Source organism: Cryptotermes secundus, unplaced genomic scaffold (genome assembly GCF_002891405.2).
Source record: "Cryptotermes secundus unplaced genomic scaffold, Csec_1.0 scaffold73, whole genome shotgun sequence".
NCBI classification, from domain to species: domain Eukaryota; kingdom Metazoa; phylum Arthropoda; class Insecta; order Blattodea; family Kalotermitidae; genus Cryptotermes; species Cryptotermes secundus.
In genome coordinates, this window is record NW_019738871.1 from 2,886,166 (window position 1) to 2,902,712 (window position 16,547).

The 16,547-nt window shown below is 41.9% G+C and overlaps 1 protein-coding gene across 1 annotated transcript in view; it reads right to left on the reverse strand.

Moving 5' to 3' along the window:
• The window catches only part of LOC111871056 (serine/threonine-protein kinase SIK2), a 68,005-nt gene that overhangs the window by 24,928 nt on the left and 26,530 nt on the right, over window positions 1-16,547 (reverse strand). The window contains exons 5-6 of the mRNA XM_023863806.2: window positions 3,663-3,833; window positions 1,568-1,691 (exon numbers count right to left, since the gene is read on the reverse strand). Of these exons, the coding sequence (XP_023719574.1) occupies window positions 1,568-1,691; window positions 3,663-3,833 (295 nt within the window). The remainder of the gene's footprint in view (window positions 1-1,567; window positions 1,692-3,662; window positions 3,834-16,547) is intronic.

The following is a 16,547-nucleotide window of genomic DNA, read 5'->3' on the forward strand; positions in this document are numbered from 1 at the left end:
GGAAATCATGTAGACCGCCAACAATTGTGATGACTTCTAGCATAAACCTCATTCAACTCCAAAGCAACTTAAAACAACGTCAAAGGAGAGTACGAATTCAGAAATACACGAAATGGAACCCGTATCATAACAAAAGAAATGGCAGACTATTCAGACTATGAAATCCTACCCGGAGAAAAATAATCCCCAGTATTTCGCCTTCTTTCAAATTTCTGAAAAGCCTATCAAGGCAGGCAGTGGCCGCCACTGTGGTCTAGTGGTCATAGATCCTGGTTACAGATCCAGAGGTCCCGGGTTCGACTCCCGGCGCTACCAGATTTTCTGAGAAGTAGTGGTCCACTCAGCCTCGTGATGATAACTGAGGAGTTACTTGAATGTAAAAGTATCGGTTCCGGTCTAGAAAACCGAAATTAACGGCCGTTGGGATTCATTGCGCTGATCACGCGACACCATCTATCCACTAAAGTTGACACTAACTTCGCAGTCGCGGTCGCTCGGTCGGTAAAGTTCGCTTGCGGACTGAAGCCACGGAATTTGTGTGAAAACCTGGACAAAAACACATAAATCTCGTCCCACATAAAGGAATCAAATGGCTTAGCAGAGGAAGAGTTCTCAATAGTGTGTCTGAGCTGAAAGGTGAATTGCAGGATTACTCTCAAGATAACAGTTAAGCCAGAACACTGGAGAAGACAACATTCCGGAAACTTGATCTCTGTTGGGTCCATTAGAGAGATCTAACCTTAATCATTGGACCAAGGTCCAAAAGTAAAAAAAAAAAACTAAATAATCCCTCATGAAGCACGGTATCTGGCACTCTGCCCCTTTCTGACTGGACGACAGCAACAACGCCTACCTTAAATTATGACATACGGTACCTGGAACCTGCCGGATTGAACCCTATCCCTGTTTGATTGGACCTACCTGAACTCATGAAGTAGGGTATCTGGAACCTGCCCCATTGAATCCTGTCCCTGTCTGATTGGACCTACCCGAACTCATGGAGTAGGGTGTCCGGGACCTTACGGATAGAACCGTCCCTGAGTGATTGGACCTACCTGAACTCATGAAGTAGGGTATCTGTAAGCTGCCGGATAGAACCCTGTCCCTGTCTGATTTGACCTACCTGAACTCATGATGTTGGGATCTGGAACCTGCCACATTGAACCCTATCCCTCAGAATAGACCCCTGTCCCTGTCTGATTGGACCTACCTGAACTCATGAAGTAGGGTATCTGGAACCTGCCGCACTGAACCCTACCCCTCAGAATAGAACCCTGTCCCTGTCTGATTGGACCTACCCGAACTCATGAAGTAGGGTGTCCGGGACCTTACGGATAGAACTGTCCCTGAGTAATTGGACCTGCCTGAACTCATGAAGTAGGGTATCTGTAACCTGCCGGATAGAACCCTGTCCCTGTCTGATTTGACTTACCTGAACTCATGATGTTGGGATCTGGAACCTGCTAGATAGACCCCTGTCCCTGTCTGATTGGACCTACCTGAACTCATGAAGTAGGGTATCCGGCACCTGCCGGATAGAACCCTGTCCCTGAGTGATTGGACCTACCTGAACTCATGAAGTAGGGTATCCGGAACCTGCCGGATAGAACCCTGTCCCTGAGTGACTGGAGGGTTGAGCCGTCGAACGGCAGCGCGCCACACACCAGCACATACAAAACCACGCCGAGTGACTGCAATAGAATAAAGATACTGACTTAAAAGAAAGGCATGAATTTTATATGAACACATGTTTTAAATCTCTTCGATACTGAGAGACATAAACATGTCCACCTTAGTCACCTGACCTGAACCTGAAAGGCATGCGCAGGAAACGTCTTGGTGCCTGTGATATAGTTTGCCAGTGTCTTAGAGCAAGCATTAAACATTTCATTTATTTCAGACACAGGCTGTAGACATAAGTACTTTAATGCAAACAAATTAATACCGTACACATCCAGTGGGACGGCTTATTGCCTCTCTGCAAAAGTAAATCTGTCATACCTACAATTTTCAGCGGTTACGAGGGTACACAGAAATTAAGTGCCGATGATTCATATTCCTAGGACTTTTCTGTTTCCTCTCTACAGATAACATTTCCTTCTTTGTTATTTGTGTAATACTTCTTGAAAAGTACCGCCCACAGGTATGCGTGTCGCTTTAAATACACAACACAAATTAAATTAATAACACTTCAGTTATTTTGAATTTTCGTTCACTTAGTCATTCACTGTCTATTTTTTTTAATTGCTAGTGGAGTGGGACTAAGTCCCTTGTACTGCGGCCACTTCTGGCCTATTGTACCAGCCCCAGATGATAGGTGAGGGTGATTGTGGAGCAATTTGTGGAATGAAGATTGGCAGGGGAAACCGAAGTACTCGGAGAAAACCTGCCCCAGCGCCAATTTGTCCACCACAAATCCCACTTGACCAGACCCGGGATCGAATCCGGGCCGCCGCGGTGGGAAGCCAGCGACTAACCGCTTGAGCTATGGCGCGGCCTTCACCGTCTATTTACTAGAGTTGAGACAGCTCACTTGGTATATTGATGCGCTATGGGATGGGCGAGCGAAAGATCGACTTTGATACCGGCTACGCGAAGATACTCATTCTTTTTCCACAGAGTCCAGACTGGATCTGAGGATCATTCAGCCTCCTACCCAATACACGGTGTGTAAGGGTGGGTAAGGCAACCGGAGCAAGAAGCTGACCACTCACCCCAACCCAGTGCTACGTTACGAATGTGTGGAGCTATACGTCCACTCCCCCACATGTTTTCATGAAGTGCACAAATTAAGCACAGTGCCACGGAGTAGAGCTAGCTGGGGTTAAAAATGTGTGGAGCCATGTCTCCACACCCCCTTATTTCTTCATGGCGTGGTGATTTAATGAAGCACAGGGACAACTTCACTTTTACAGCAACGTATTCACTATTACGTATTTGCAAACCACATCCATAAGAATGTTCTGATAAAATGAATGGACTGTACTTTCACCCGTGTCCTTTCTCAAGAACAGTTCACACTAACCGAAGAACCTTGCTTGTAAATTGATTCGTGTACTCTGAAGATGGTGGTAGAAGGATCCTCCGAAATGTTGGCACCTAGCTATGCAAAAAAGCGGCGTCGCAAACCCAAACGAATTCGTAAATATTACTTGCTGCTCGAACATGTGAGAGAAAAGGTGGAGCCCGCACTCCAAGCACACGGACACAAAATAACGCTACAGGAGGGGGAAATGCGAGGGATGTGCACAGAATAACAGCGAGAAATTAGTGGGACACACCTACACTCTGCGATATAAGACTAAACTCTGCTATGGGAAAAGCAACGAACTGTTGAAAACACCTACAAAACACAAACATTCTGCGATGCAAGAAGCGACAAATTACTGGAACACACCAACACTTTGTTACGCGAAAAGCAACAAACCGTTGAAAACACCTACAAAACACAAACATTCTGCGATGCAAGAAGCGACAAATTACTGGAACACACCAACACTTTGTTACGCGAAAAGCAACAAACCGTTGAAAACACCTACAAAACACAAACATTCTGCGATGCAAGAAGCGACAAATTACTGGGACACACCTACGCTCTGCGATGGCATATTATTAGTGACATCCACCGTAAGAAGCAGCAGAACACAATGCTTGCAACTCACCCAGACGTCGATCTCGGGCCCCGTGTACTTCTTTCCTTCGAAGACCTCTGGGGCGGCGTAGGGCGGAGACCCACACCACGTGGCCAACTGCTCACCTGGCGTGTAGTAGTTGCTGAACCCGAAGTCTGCAATCTTGATGTTCATCTGCCCGTCCATCAGTAGATTCTCAGCCTGCAACCCAGCAGCCCGCGCTACAAGAGTCATGCCGGTATATTCATACGATTAGCTGTATGGGCCCCAAAATGATGAAGCCTGAATTACTCAAGCCAGGATAGCGACTGGCTATTGGCTGGACGGCCGAGAGGTCGGAGTTCGAGTCCCGGTAGGGTCAAGAATTTTCGCTTCTCCATAGAGACCAGACCAGCTCTGGGGTCCACCCAAACTCCTATCCAACGGGTACCGGAGGTGAAGCTGTTCACTCACCTCCCAACTAGTGCCGAGGTCAAGAAAACGTGGATCTATACATCCACTCCCCTATACGCCTTCACAGCGTAGTGCTTAATCAGTTAAGCACACCGGTGACGTCACCCAAGCACTAACAAGCATTAAGAAATATCACAGTTCCGAAGGATTGGTGTTTAGAATTTAAGATTGTCCGCCTCTCACACACACTTTTATTTTTCCAGCTCCCTCCCTCTCTTTGTTTGTCTGCATATCTTTTTGTCTTCATTTATCCAAGTCATTCCCCTTCTGCTTATCTCTCTCTCTCCTCCCTCTGTTTACAGAGCACAACAGACCAACACGCCAGCAAACGGGTGCCAGTCCCAGACTTGCGTTTCCGAATGCTGACACCAAACAAACTGTTTCGACCGAAAGCAATTATCATCTGAAACCGACTATACGAAACGCAGTCACCCGTGAGAAGCTGATAGTTGCTGGCCAAGAAGTTTTCTACTTTTAAGAATCCGACGGTTCCTATTTATTTAAGATCTTAACTGTAACACGACTACTTAAACATGTCTGTTGCGTCGGAATGGCCCGATAAACAAGCGAGCCATCGCTAGTCAAAGGCTCAAACACAAAGTATAAAAAAGAACAAACTCCGTGGCCTGTAGTCTGCAAGCGAAGTATACCGACCGAGCGACCGCCGCTTGTCGACGAAGTTAGTGCCAACTTTTGCGGATAGAGGGTGTCACGTGGTCAGTGCAACGGTTCCCCACGGCCGTTAATCTCGGTTCTAGACTGGAAAACACAATGTATACGCCTACAAAAATTGCGTAAATATTGGAAGCGATGTTTTCTATGCGGTCCGTGCAGAGGTCATCGATTCCCGGGAAGGGAACTATGTCTAGATCAGCTCTGAGGCCCATCCAGCCTATCCAAGGAGAACGAGGGGCTCTTTGAGTGTTAAGCGGCCGGAGCGTGAAGCTGACTACTCATCTCTGTGCAGTACCAAGATAAAGTATGCGCTTAGTTCTATGCAGTTAGTTAGTAAGGGGGTCCATTCAGCCTTGTATGTGGTTAAAAACCAAGAACTTGAAAATACTACACGGTATTATGTATCTGGGGTATGAACAGTGCCGATAAATGATGAAGCCCAATCGTTGAATTTTTTGTACATATACTCGTATATCTGGAGAGACATGATTTAATAAGGTAAAAAATCGCTATTTCAACTGAATCTGACAGAAAATGCTGATTTTCTCGTGCCGTTACGCCCCCTCCCCCCAGTTTGGGAACCATCATTCTAGGCCAAGTCAGCAGATAACGAGTCTTGATAACTGGATAGAAACACGGTTGGGAAATATATCACTTGAGCTTCCAGTGGTAATTTTCTTCTGTGTATATCACTGAATAAAAGCAGACATCTTACGTCAGCAATTGGTTCTGCGTTGTGAAATACTCGAAGAATCAATCAACAAACCACGTGGACTAGAGCCATGAACAAACACAACACAGTGGGTCAGTTCAGGAACTTTATTGGAGGGTCGACAGATGTGAAAACCTGGGCGAAAATCCATCATTCATGGCTGTGGACTCTAATGCCGCTGACGTCACACGACGCTATGTAACTGAGAAGTGCAGCCGGATCACCTTGACAGACGGCTCCTTCCGGTTTGATGCTGAGAACAGCAGTTATGTACTTTCATGTTTTACATCGCCAAAGAACTGCAGCAACGAACAATAACAAATAATACAAGCGTTCTAGCTTGGAGGATGATTCAGGACCTTCAGGACTGTGAAGATTAACCCTTTATGAGCCTTGCGTTGCACTGTTGCAACAGAGCATGCGCGTGGACCAGCAGGCCTTGCATAATTTTTCCTGAGTTCTGTGTAAAGAAAGGGAAACGTATTATGAGGAGGTTATGTCTAGTATGTCACATAGAATTAGCGCCAAACCGGTGGCCATATTTTCACAAAATTCGGCATGGCAGACTCTCGCGAATCGTTTTCGTGCCATTCCGATTTTCAGCCATAAGCAGCCATAATAAAGCCTGGTTTACGAATTCCATAAATGGGCTTTTCTATGTTCCCGTTAAGCCGTTTGAAAAATTTGCTGAGATTAGATATGAAAGACTTTCACTATTTCGAATGTCATTAGTTCCACCTTTACGTAAGCTTAAGATAAAAAAAAATCAGCTGCATCACTATGTGCAATTATGTCGTTATTCCAAACAACACTGTCTTTCTAAAAGGAGGTTCCAATTATTAACTGCATGAAGTTACCTATCGACAGTGCAAACATCATTGCATTTGGTGTGTCCGAGTTTAGTGCATATTCTGCTTGTTCATGAAACCATGGAAATGATAAAGGGTAAAAAGTAAAGTAACACTATCCCTGTAACAGGCCATGAAGGCCCACAGGGTTGTGAGACGTTGAGGGTCTCACATTATCTAGACAATCGGCTCAAAGATGGCGGTAAGGTCAGTCTTACGCGCCGGGCGCGCTTTACTCCCCAGGAAAATTATTTAATTTCTGGTACTCATTTCTGTTAGAGGCTGAGTCGACCCCAGGGCCCCCACTAGCAATAAAAATGAATACTAAGATAACTGTATGCAAGTAAGACTGGAGGAGTGTCTTTTCTTTCTAGAAAGACTATACAGTGGAACCTCGCTTAACGAGCACCTCTCATAACGAGCAAAACAAGTTATAAGGAAAATGACTCGTTTAACGAGCGACGTTTCGCATAACGAGTGACGAGAGGGGAAGTCCCGGATTGTGCGCTTGCTACGTCAGTCTGTGTTTAGCACTCGTTCCGCTAGCAACTTAGTGTCGCTTGTGATCACATATTTTTCCAAACTTGTGTTCAGACATATTATTTGTGATTTTTTTTGTGAAAAGTTTAATAACCCTTGCAAAAATGTCCCCGAAGAAAAAGCCGCAAAAAGACAGCCATAAGAGAATAAAAATAACCGTAGAAATGAAACGTAAAATCGCTGAAAAGCGAGAACGAGGTGTGAGCGTGGCTGATTAGCACGCACATACAATCGGTATACATCAACGATTTGCACGATTTGGAGTTGCATTGTGTTTCACAGCAAGAAGTTGTGGAGGAGAGTTTGTCAGAGGAGGAGGAGGAGGAGGTAATAGCAAAGCAACTGCCCTCTAACATCATCCGGAGCAGGAACGAACGGTTTTTTCGGAAACAACGAACCATCGTTGACAGAAAGAGATGAAATATCTGAGAGCGAAGTTTGAAATCGACAGACATTCGGACACGCAAAACTACGAAAGCCATCGAAGCCATAAAGATAAGTGAATCACAAATATTTAAAAAACGAAGCAAATTTCTAATTTTTTCTTAACCTTTTTCTTCTTCCTTTGGTTTTACGGCCCTTTTAGCTTAGCCTTAGCCTCCCTTTAGCGCACACTAATGATAACAGTAAGGACGCAAATAAAAGAAAAAGGCTATGTTTATGTAAATGTCACTCTTTACTTTTATAACTATCGACAAAAATTGCGGTTTAGTGCAACAAGGGGCCAACCATGATAAATGAAGAGTTCTATCATCAGGGATATGACTCTTCATAGTCGCCTCTGTGAGAACCTAAGATCCAACCCTACCACATGTGTATATTTATTTACTGAAATACCGGAAATCAAATGATGTCATGTCCAACAAATTTAACGCACGCGGAATGAATACGTTGTCCCCGTGCTTAACCAAGCAACCCGCCATGAAGACGTGAGCATCAAGCCCCGGTCGTCTTACCTTGGGGAAAGAGTCTCCGATATGCACCGGAATAGGAGGCTGTGTGGGCCCCACAGTCGGTCTGCATACGGTAGAGAAGGGGCCAATCCCTTGCCCTTCTCGGGAATCGAACCCCGATTACTCTGTGCCATAGCCCCCAGCCTAGCGTCTACACTGACTGAGATTTACAATATATATATATTGATAATTTCGAACACGTTTACAATTGCAAACAATGATAAAAATAGTGAGCCGAGTGGAATTTGATATCTGGTCAACTTGAGGACCACCGCGCGAGTCCATCAGGCCAAAACATGAGCTAAACTGAATTACACATTTATGTACTCTCATTATGATATTACGACTAGATCTGCAGGACTGCGAGCCTATGTAGTACCAAATATTACTACCAACATCTGGTTTCTACTTGCGCCAAACTGCGTTTACATCTTCCATGTCCGCCCAGGGGTGGAAGCCGCAGCAGCGATATGAGGGCCTCAGGGAGGGACAATGACGTCGGCGAGGAAAACATGTTGTCAACCCCTAGTTAATGACGTCAGAGGCAATCTTTCGCAGTTAAAGTTTTTCATAAATGGTCCCTGGCTGTACATTGACGTCACTTACCGGCGTCGTGTGGATAATGTAGGAAAGAAGTTGATGGCACGTGCGCCTATTGAGACATGTACGTCAGTGGCGGTAAAGTCAATACATGCATGAACTATTTGTTATCAAGTAGGTTAAATGTACGTACACCGGAAACCGGTAGATCTTGCTTAGTTATCCTTTTACATGTTTACTGATGGTGTTGTAGCTTTTAAGGCTATGTCATTTCGTACACGGACAAGATCAGACTCCGATGATTGGAAAGGACTCGCGAGAAAACAGATGTGGACAATTAGACAGCTTTTACTTTGGTATATTATTGGTTTATTTAATTAAAATTTCAATTTCTTAGGTTATATAGGGTCGACGGGTATCACGGTGAATAATGAATGAATTGGAAAGAATAAGAAAGGCAACTGCTTAAAGGGACTGACGAAAACTACCGAACTTCTGCGTTAGTATAGCCGATCTCAGGATCCAGATTTGAACCCGGGGCCCCTGAATACAATGCAGAAGCACCATCCATACATTTGCAAAGAAGTGAATGTCAAGATGTAAAGAAAACATGCGAGATTTGAAGTGACTGAAAAGATTATTGCTTTCTGGGTTATGATGAGAGTTCAAAACATAACGATCTACCAGACTACACGCCGTCACAGTGTAATTTTAAGATTCTGGTGATAGGGCGCATTTTTATGGATTAAATAAAGAAAGTAAATAAATATGTATTTTAATTTTGTTTTTATTAAATAAGCAAAATGTATGCTGCACATACAGTGAAAGTGGGCCCTTATTTTCTCATGGCAAAATTCGATACNATAATGATTGCGGAGTGGCTTTTCTCCATCTTTCCTGACTGTAATTCCCTCATGACATGCTGCACTGGTTATCGGCGTAACCTTCTTCTCATCAGTGTTACATTTGTTGGGGCATTGGCTCCACTGATTTTGTGATCTGGCTGTTGGCTATACTGGCCTCTGCTGTTGCTGCTACTGTGACATGTCTTCCTTGACACAGTGAGTTTGGATGCAGTATTGCGACCTTTGGGAACTTGTGAGATGGTAAACTGTTTCCTCTTTTGTTGCTTTTTCATGGTGCAGCTACAACCTCCACACATGCAGAATATTAGAATGCTGGCACCACTGTCCTCTTCTGGATACTCTTTGTGGCTGTGCCCACCCCTGACCCAGAAACATCTTGGTGACTACTTGCAGTGTACCCAGATGTGGTCAACACATTGTCACTTATACAAATACAGTGCGTTCAGTTAAGGAGGAAACTTCGCAACACTGCTGACCCGGCCCAACATTCCTCACAGACTGCTACAGTAACTGCTGATAGCAGAATGAGTCATTAGCACTGATAAACGCGCAGTTACAGTTACAGCAGCAATCTGTGAGGAATATTGGGCCCGATCAACAGAGTTGCGAAGTTTCCTCCTTTATTGAACGCCCTGTATAACTGCATTAAATCAGTCTGGCCTAGTAGGTTTTGATCGTAATGGCAAAATTGGAAGGGGCAGTCAGAATAACATCAACTGTGGCTTCTGGCAATGATATTGTGATCATCAGACTCTGTGGTGAGAGACATGAACATTATTTGCTTGATGCTTATGACATGAAAACACAACTCCTGAAGGATTTCATCTGTCTTGGGATGAAATGTTGAGCAGAAGGTGCCTGATTACTATCTTCATTGACTATCTCACTTGGGGTAGAAGGTAAAATGATGCACATTATGTTCTGAGAGGTAGAACAATATAGTCTGTGTGATCCTCGGCTCTTGTGGTCCAGTCCCTGGTATTTTCTTCTGGCTTCACTGGAATACTGAGAGTCCTTGGTGATAGATGCTGGTTCTGGCTGCTCCCCTTCACTGACTCCTCAGAGGCATGTAGAAATTCTTCATCAGAACTAGCAGTGCTGGCTCTAATTGTGATAAAGTGGACTTCTCCCTCTTTTTGCTGGTTGATACATCTGTGGAAGAGATGGTTTCTCTTCCAGCAGGTTGTTCCAGTAGAGGTTCGTGTCTCCCTTGACAAGTCAAAGGATTAAAGGTGGGTTGCTGAAGTGTAAAAGTGGTGGTCTTCTGCAATGAACTGCAAAGAGGTCAGCATATGTAGCTGAAAGCTTGTCACTTGAAACACATCCTTAGCATCTAGATGTTGGTGGACCCTGTCAGCCTCTTTCTTGATACAAATCCGAACATTGCTGTCACCATTCAGATTAGATGAAGCAACTCAAAACTTCAGCAGTTCAAGAGAGGTGCACACATCAAATTGATCACCAGTCTTGCCTCTGGTGATCCCATGACAAAGATTTCAAAACATTTTTCTAGAATTTCTTTCAGTTGGTGCCACAAAACTGACCTCCTGAAAAAACCCTTGTCTGTCAATTCAAAAGTCAGAATCTCCACAGAGGGAGCATGGGCAATTAACTTTAGCATTTCCCTCTAGTACACAAAAAGGAAGCAGTACCGCAGTGAATGACTGATGTGTTTGCCTCCGCGCGTGGATGTGTGCACACAGACACATACGTATACATGGTGATTCAAAGTCCTATGGCCAAACTTTAGGAGGTTGCTGGGGATATAATCTGGAGTAGATATCTAAATAAATTATTTGATTTATAACCTTTGACAAATTATATTTCATCATTTTTTCAGAAAATTAAGTAACTGTCCATTCATATGTAATGTCCTTGTAATTCTACAATATTGTGTCATGTTACAGGGACATAGCTTTTTTAATACTAAAATTTTAATAGTTGACATATTTTATTGTATATTAATTTTAACTTCACAGCATATACAGGAGCGTACTATATGACTGTTAAGCAGTGCACCAATATGGATCCATATTGGGCATTCAATTAACAACAGATATATTTGTAGAACTGCATAATGATGGTCCCGTGATGACTGAAACATCTAGCACCCACCAAATTAAACCAATTGTTGAGAGTTACCTTGGTTTATTTAATTAAATATTGTTGTGTTGACTACAAAATTTTTTCCATTAATTATGACACACAACATGATGCATAAAAGGAAGTTTAATTGGGAAACATAAAGTGAAAACACCACTAGGGAGACCTACACACAGGTGGGAGGGCAATGTAAAAATCTGTCTCCAAGAAATGGCATGTGTGGCTCAGATTTAACTGACTCAAAATGAATACAACAGTACGCTCTTATGAAGGAGGGGAATTTATTGACAAGATGAACGTCAGACAGCTTCTTAAGGACTCTACTCTGAGTAACTACTCGTAGTTAATGCTCTATTATTATGATTTTAAGACACAACCAGTTTGTCAATGAGTGTTTTACGAAAAAAATAGAAAAGAGAATATTCCTCAAATTAAAGATGTGCCTCATTTTTTCAGTTGGGAAAAAATATATAAAATGTGCATCTTATATATATATATAATTATATAGTATATACATTTCTACTATAAAATAGCAAAGAGGAGGACACTACTAACTGCTAACAAATTTTAAAAGCAAGAAACTTAAGCCACTTTTGGGATTCAAACGATTTTATTTATTTATTTATTTATGGTTTATTTAATGATACTGTCGGTCGCTCAGACTATTTAGTACTGAGGACTCAATTTCCTTCCAAAGATTCTAATGTACACATTCAGTGCATACCTTGTGTACATAACGTTGGTTGCACTGTACCTTGACGTTGCCCTCGGTACATACATTTACACTAAATTATTACTGCTGTAGAAGCAATATTACAATTACATAGAAGATTCAAACAAAGCAGGACTGCAGGTCTTCAAACAATGTACATTCCTTCTGAAAGTCCATTCTTTACTCTAAATATCAGTAAGACACAACAAATGCCCTATATGAATATAAACAACAACAAAGAAAAAACTCCGTGGCCTGTAGTCTGCAAGCGAACTATACTGACCGAGTGACCACCACTTGTCGGCAAAGTTAGTGCCAACTTTTGCAGATAGAGGGAGTCATGTAGTCAGCACAATGGATCCCCACGGCCATTAATCTCGGTTTTCTAGACCGGAGACTCTATTTCCTTGAAATAGCTCCTCAGTTATCCTCACGAGGCCGAGTGGACCCCCTTCCACATTCACTACTTCTCAGAAAATCTGGTAGCGCTGGGAATCGAACCCAGGACCTCTAGATCTGTAGGCAGGAACTCTGGCCACTAGACCACAGAGGCGGTCGCCCTATATGAATATTGAGAGAAATGGTATATTAACTGATTAACAATGGGGTTTCCTTTCTGACTATGGTGGTTTCAATGCAGTACTTGGAGCCAATGTTCATTATGTAGCATGCAAAGTGTTAGCAAAAGAAAGGCTTACATGTTTTAATGTACTTCTTGTTCTGAGTTATTACGATCCCGTTTAGAAGAGATGACCTCTTGAATAAATGGTACATGATATTAGTTTCCAAATAAATTCAGTAAGGGTGATATCATCAGAGGTTTTGTTTCTGGAAAAACACAGTATGGCAAACTGGCATCTGTTCTTTTATACAGAACTAAAATAAGCTGAAAATATAGGTGATTTTAATGCCTTCACTGTACTTGTTGTGTAAAGGATTAAAATATAGGATATATTGTGCAAGTTTTAGAGCTCAGATGTATTTCCCATCAAGTCTTCATGAGTATGATTGTCATGAGTTGATACTGGACTCCTGTAAAAGATAACAGCACATATCCAGTTCTGTACTAACAAATAAAAACAGAAAAGTTTCGTGTGTGGTCACACTGTGTTAGCTGAACATTAATTTCTCATAAAAATAATGCAATGGGGAAGTCATGGAAAATTTATGTCAAAGTAAAAAACCAGTCACATTAATATGAAAACATTCCTACTTTAAAATCCATCATAAACTGAAATCGCTTTGTTATGCTTATGTTCATTGATAACCGGGTGTATTACTGAAAGTTAAAGAGTAACAGGTTGGAATAAGGATAAACTTTATATTTTAAATTAAGCTTACATATTTATATTTTACTGGAAAACTCAAGGCATTCCTTTCTACAGAAGCAAGTACTGATAATCTTTAAAATGAAACTAGCAGAAAACTGAAATATACAGTGTTAGGACTGTGTTCATTAAAAATACAAGACGTGAATTATTTTCAAAATTTCACTACTTTATTTTCAAAATAATCTCCTTCTGAATCAATACATAGCTGGAATCGATTGAAAAGTTTTCGAAAACAGTCACTGTACTCCTTTTGTGGAATCGCATTTAAAACTGCGGTACATTCCCTTTGGATGTCCTAGATGGTGTCGTGACGGTCCCCTTTCATCGTCAACTTAACTTTTGGGAACAACCAGAAATCTGCTGGAGCCAAATCTGGCGAATACGGAGGATGACCAAGGATTGTGATCCCTTTTCTAGCTAAAAAATTGCGCACGATCTTCTATTTGTGGGGTGGTGCACTGTCGTGGAGGAGCGACCAGGAACCTTGCTCTCGATATTCAGGTCGAATTTGAAGAATTCTCACCCACAAACGATTGAGGACTCCGAGATAATAATCAGAATTCACTGTTTGACCTTCTGGGAGAAATTTCTTGTGAACGATTACTTTGAAATCGAAGAAAATGGTTAGCAGTGTCTTTACTCGGCTCCTTTGCATTCGCATTTTCTTTGGTTCCTGCTTCTTTGGGCTCAACCACATTGCATGCTGTACTCTGCCACTTTATGAGAGGCTCATTTTTGAAACACAATGTTTCGTCACGAGTAACAATCGATTTTGTAAATTTTGTATCACTTTGGGCCGACCGTAACATGTCTTTGCAGTGTTCCACTCTGGCACGTTTTATACACCTGACACTGTGTGTGGTACAAACCGCGCACAGACCTTCCGTTTGCCCAAATCCTTGATCAAAATTTGATGCACAGTACTTTTTGGTATTCCCAAAAGCTCCTCGATGAGCCTTGCAGAAACACATCTGTCTGATGCGATGCAAGGATTTCGGTCACTTTTTTTACATTTTCTTCAGTGGGACTTGTTCTCAGCTTTGATGAACATGGGGCATCTTCAATGTCTCCCCGCCATCACGAAATACAGCATACCATCAAAAAATGTTTGAGCAACTCAAACCATCACTACCATACACACTTTTCCTCATTTCATGCGCTTGTCCGGCTGTTTTGCCTAACTTCAAACAAAATTTGATGTTGGCTATCTGTTCAACCGCCATTTTCTGACGAGCGTCAGAACAGTACTGTTACATTCAAGGTCAGGACACATGATGCAGCGATGCTTGCGCTTTGAAATTATAGACAGACACAGCTGAAACCTCAAGAATCTTAATGCCACAACTCACCAACAGACGGCATTGCAGGCAAAATTTAAAAACATGAGTCCTAACGGATCCTGGACACACCGTGTATGGCTTAAATAAGTATCAAGTCTCTTGCATCAGGGAAGTGAGTGGGTTGTCACAGATGTATTGATCTAGACTTGCATTCAGGATGTGCCTGGTTTGAATCTTGGCTGGGCCACCACCTATCCTGACTGAGATTTTACATGGCCCCCATAAATCCCTCCAGGCAACTGCAGAGACAGTATCCTGAGTATATCACAACTGTTTCCTTCCAAACCCCTTCCAACTCATCATTAATCAATCACCCTACAGTCTGATGCTATACAGTCGACACTGACAAAGGTGTTAAATAACTTATTGAAAAACAGAAGCACCACTGAAACCGACTTTGAACAAAATCAGTCACATTTGTATTAGATGTTGGTACTTCTGATATACAGAAAGTTCCAATGGTGGTGTACTCTTTAAAAAAATATGAAGACTTAAGAAATATGGAGTGATAGAAGCCATGAGGCCCATTATAAAACTAAAGTGATTTTACGTGCAAAATTTCTGGTTCCCTTTTGCCAGAAAGTTGATAATATTTTATTTAATAAATGTTTCTGTGGCACAGGAAATGCAAATGATGATAAGCATTCCAGTTTGCCTTCAGTTTTGAGTGATGAATGTTCTGAAGATATCCATGAAAGCTCTTCATGATATCTACTAAAGTCTCCATGTAAACCTGCTTAGGAGAGAGAACCATGTGTGAAAATAAATAACATCTAAAAGTTTGTGAGTATGGTTCATTAATACAAATATTATGTATCTGAACATTATCCATCATCCTTTATTTATTTAAAAAAACAATGTTTCAGAGACTGGATTCTATTTCAGTATTCGGGTAAAACCTACTCAATTAGGTCCAAATGATAGAGCTACTCCATATCTCTGGACACCTGTACCAACATCAGATAGGATATACAAGCCAAGCACTGCATAAACCATCTGCGAGAGCTAAGACAAAACTTTAAAATATTAAAAACTCCACAGTATGAGGCCTTGCACCAGAGAACTATCAGAAAACAAGTCATCACTGGAGAGAGAAATTTTCCATATGGTACCAATACAAACACATAAATTTTCCCACTCAATCTACACTGGGCAGAGTTGTAGCTTTTTACTTCTGCTGTGATAATGGGAGTCCAGATGGGAGAGATGTCCAAGTTGGGTTGACTAATCAGATGGTCTATCAGGGACGTGGGCAGATTCCTTCTATTTCCTGTATGTGGTGAATAGTTCAATCCACAAGCCTTTCACTTCATTCCAACATATTTTGTGGCCCAACATGCATAGGTAGAAGGCCACAAAATATGTTGTGTTTTTAAATAAATCAGGACAATGGATAATGTCCAGAAATATAATATTTGCATGTATGAAAGTGTTCATAAGTCAATGAAGATACTGAAGTTATATCCTTAATATATATATATATATATGTTGTCCATGACCTGAAAGAATATGGTAGAGGAAAAGAGGCTCTGCTATTGTCAGTGGTGTTGTAATCATTCTGAATAATGTTTTAAAAATGTAATTTGGTTCCATATAATTGAGTATGTTAATAACCAGTATAGCTGAGTATGAAATGCTTAAGTGGGGGTGTTTTCCATGAAAAGCCATTCCACTTACTAGAAGTTTTTGAGCATGGTTTGAATTTTCATGTTGTTGTATAACAAGTGCTGTCTTCACAGGAAACATAAATGGCAAACACTGTCAATAACTGATAAAGCAATTCATTTCTGTTCTGCAAGCTAAGTATAAAGACTGACGGATCTAGCAGTATGGAGTAATATT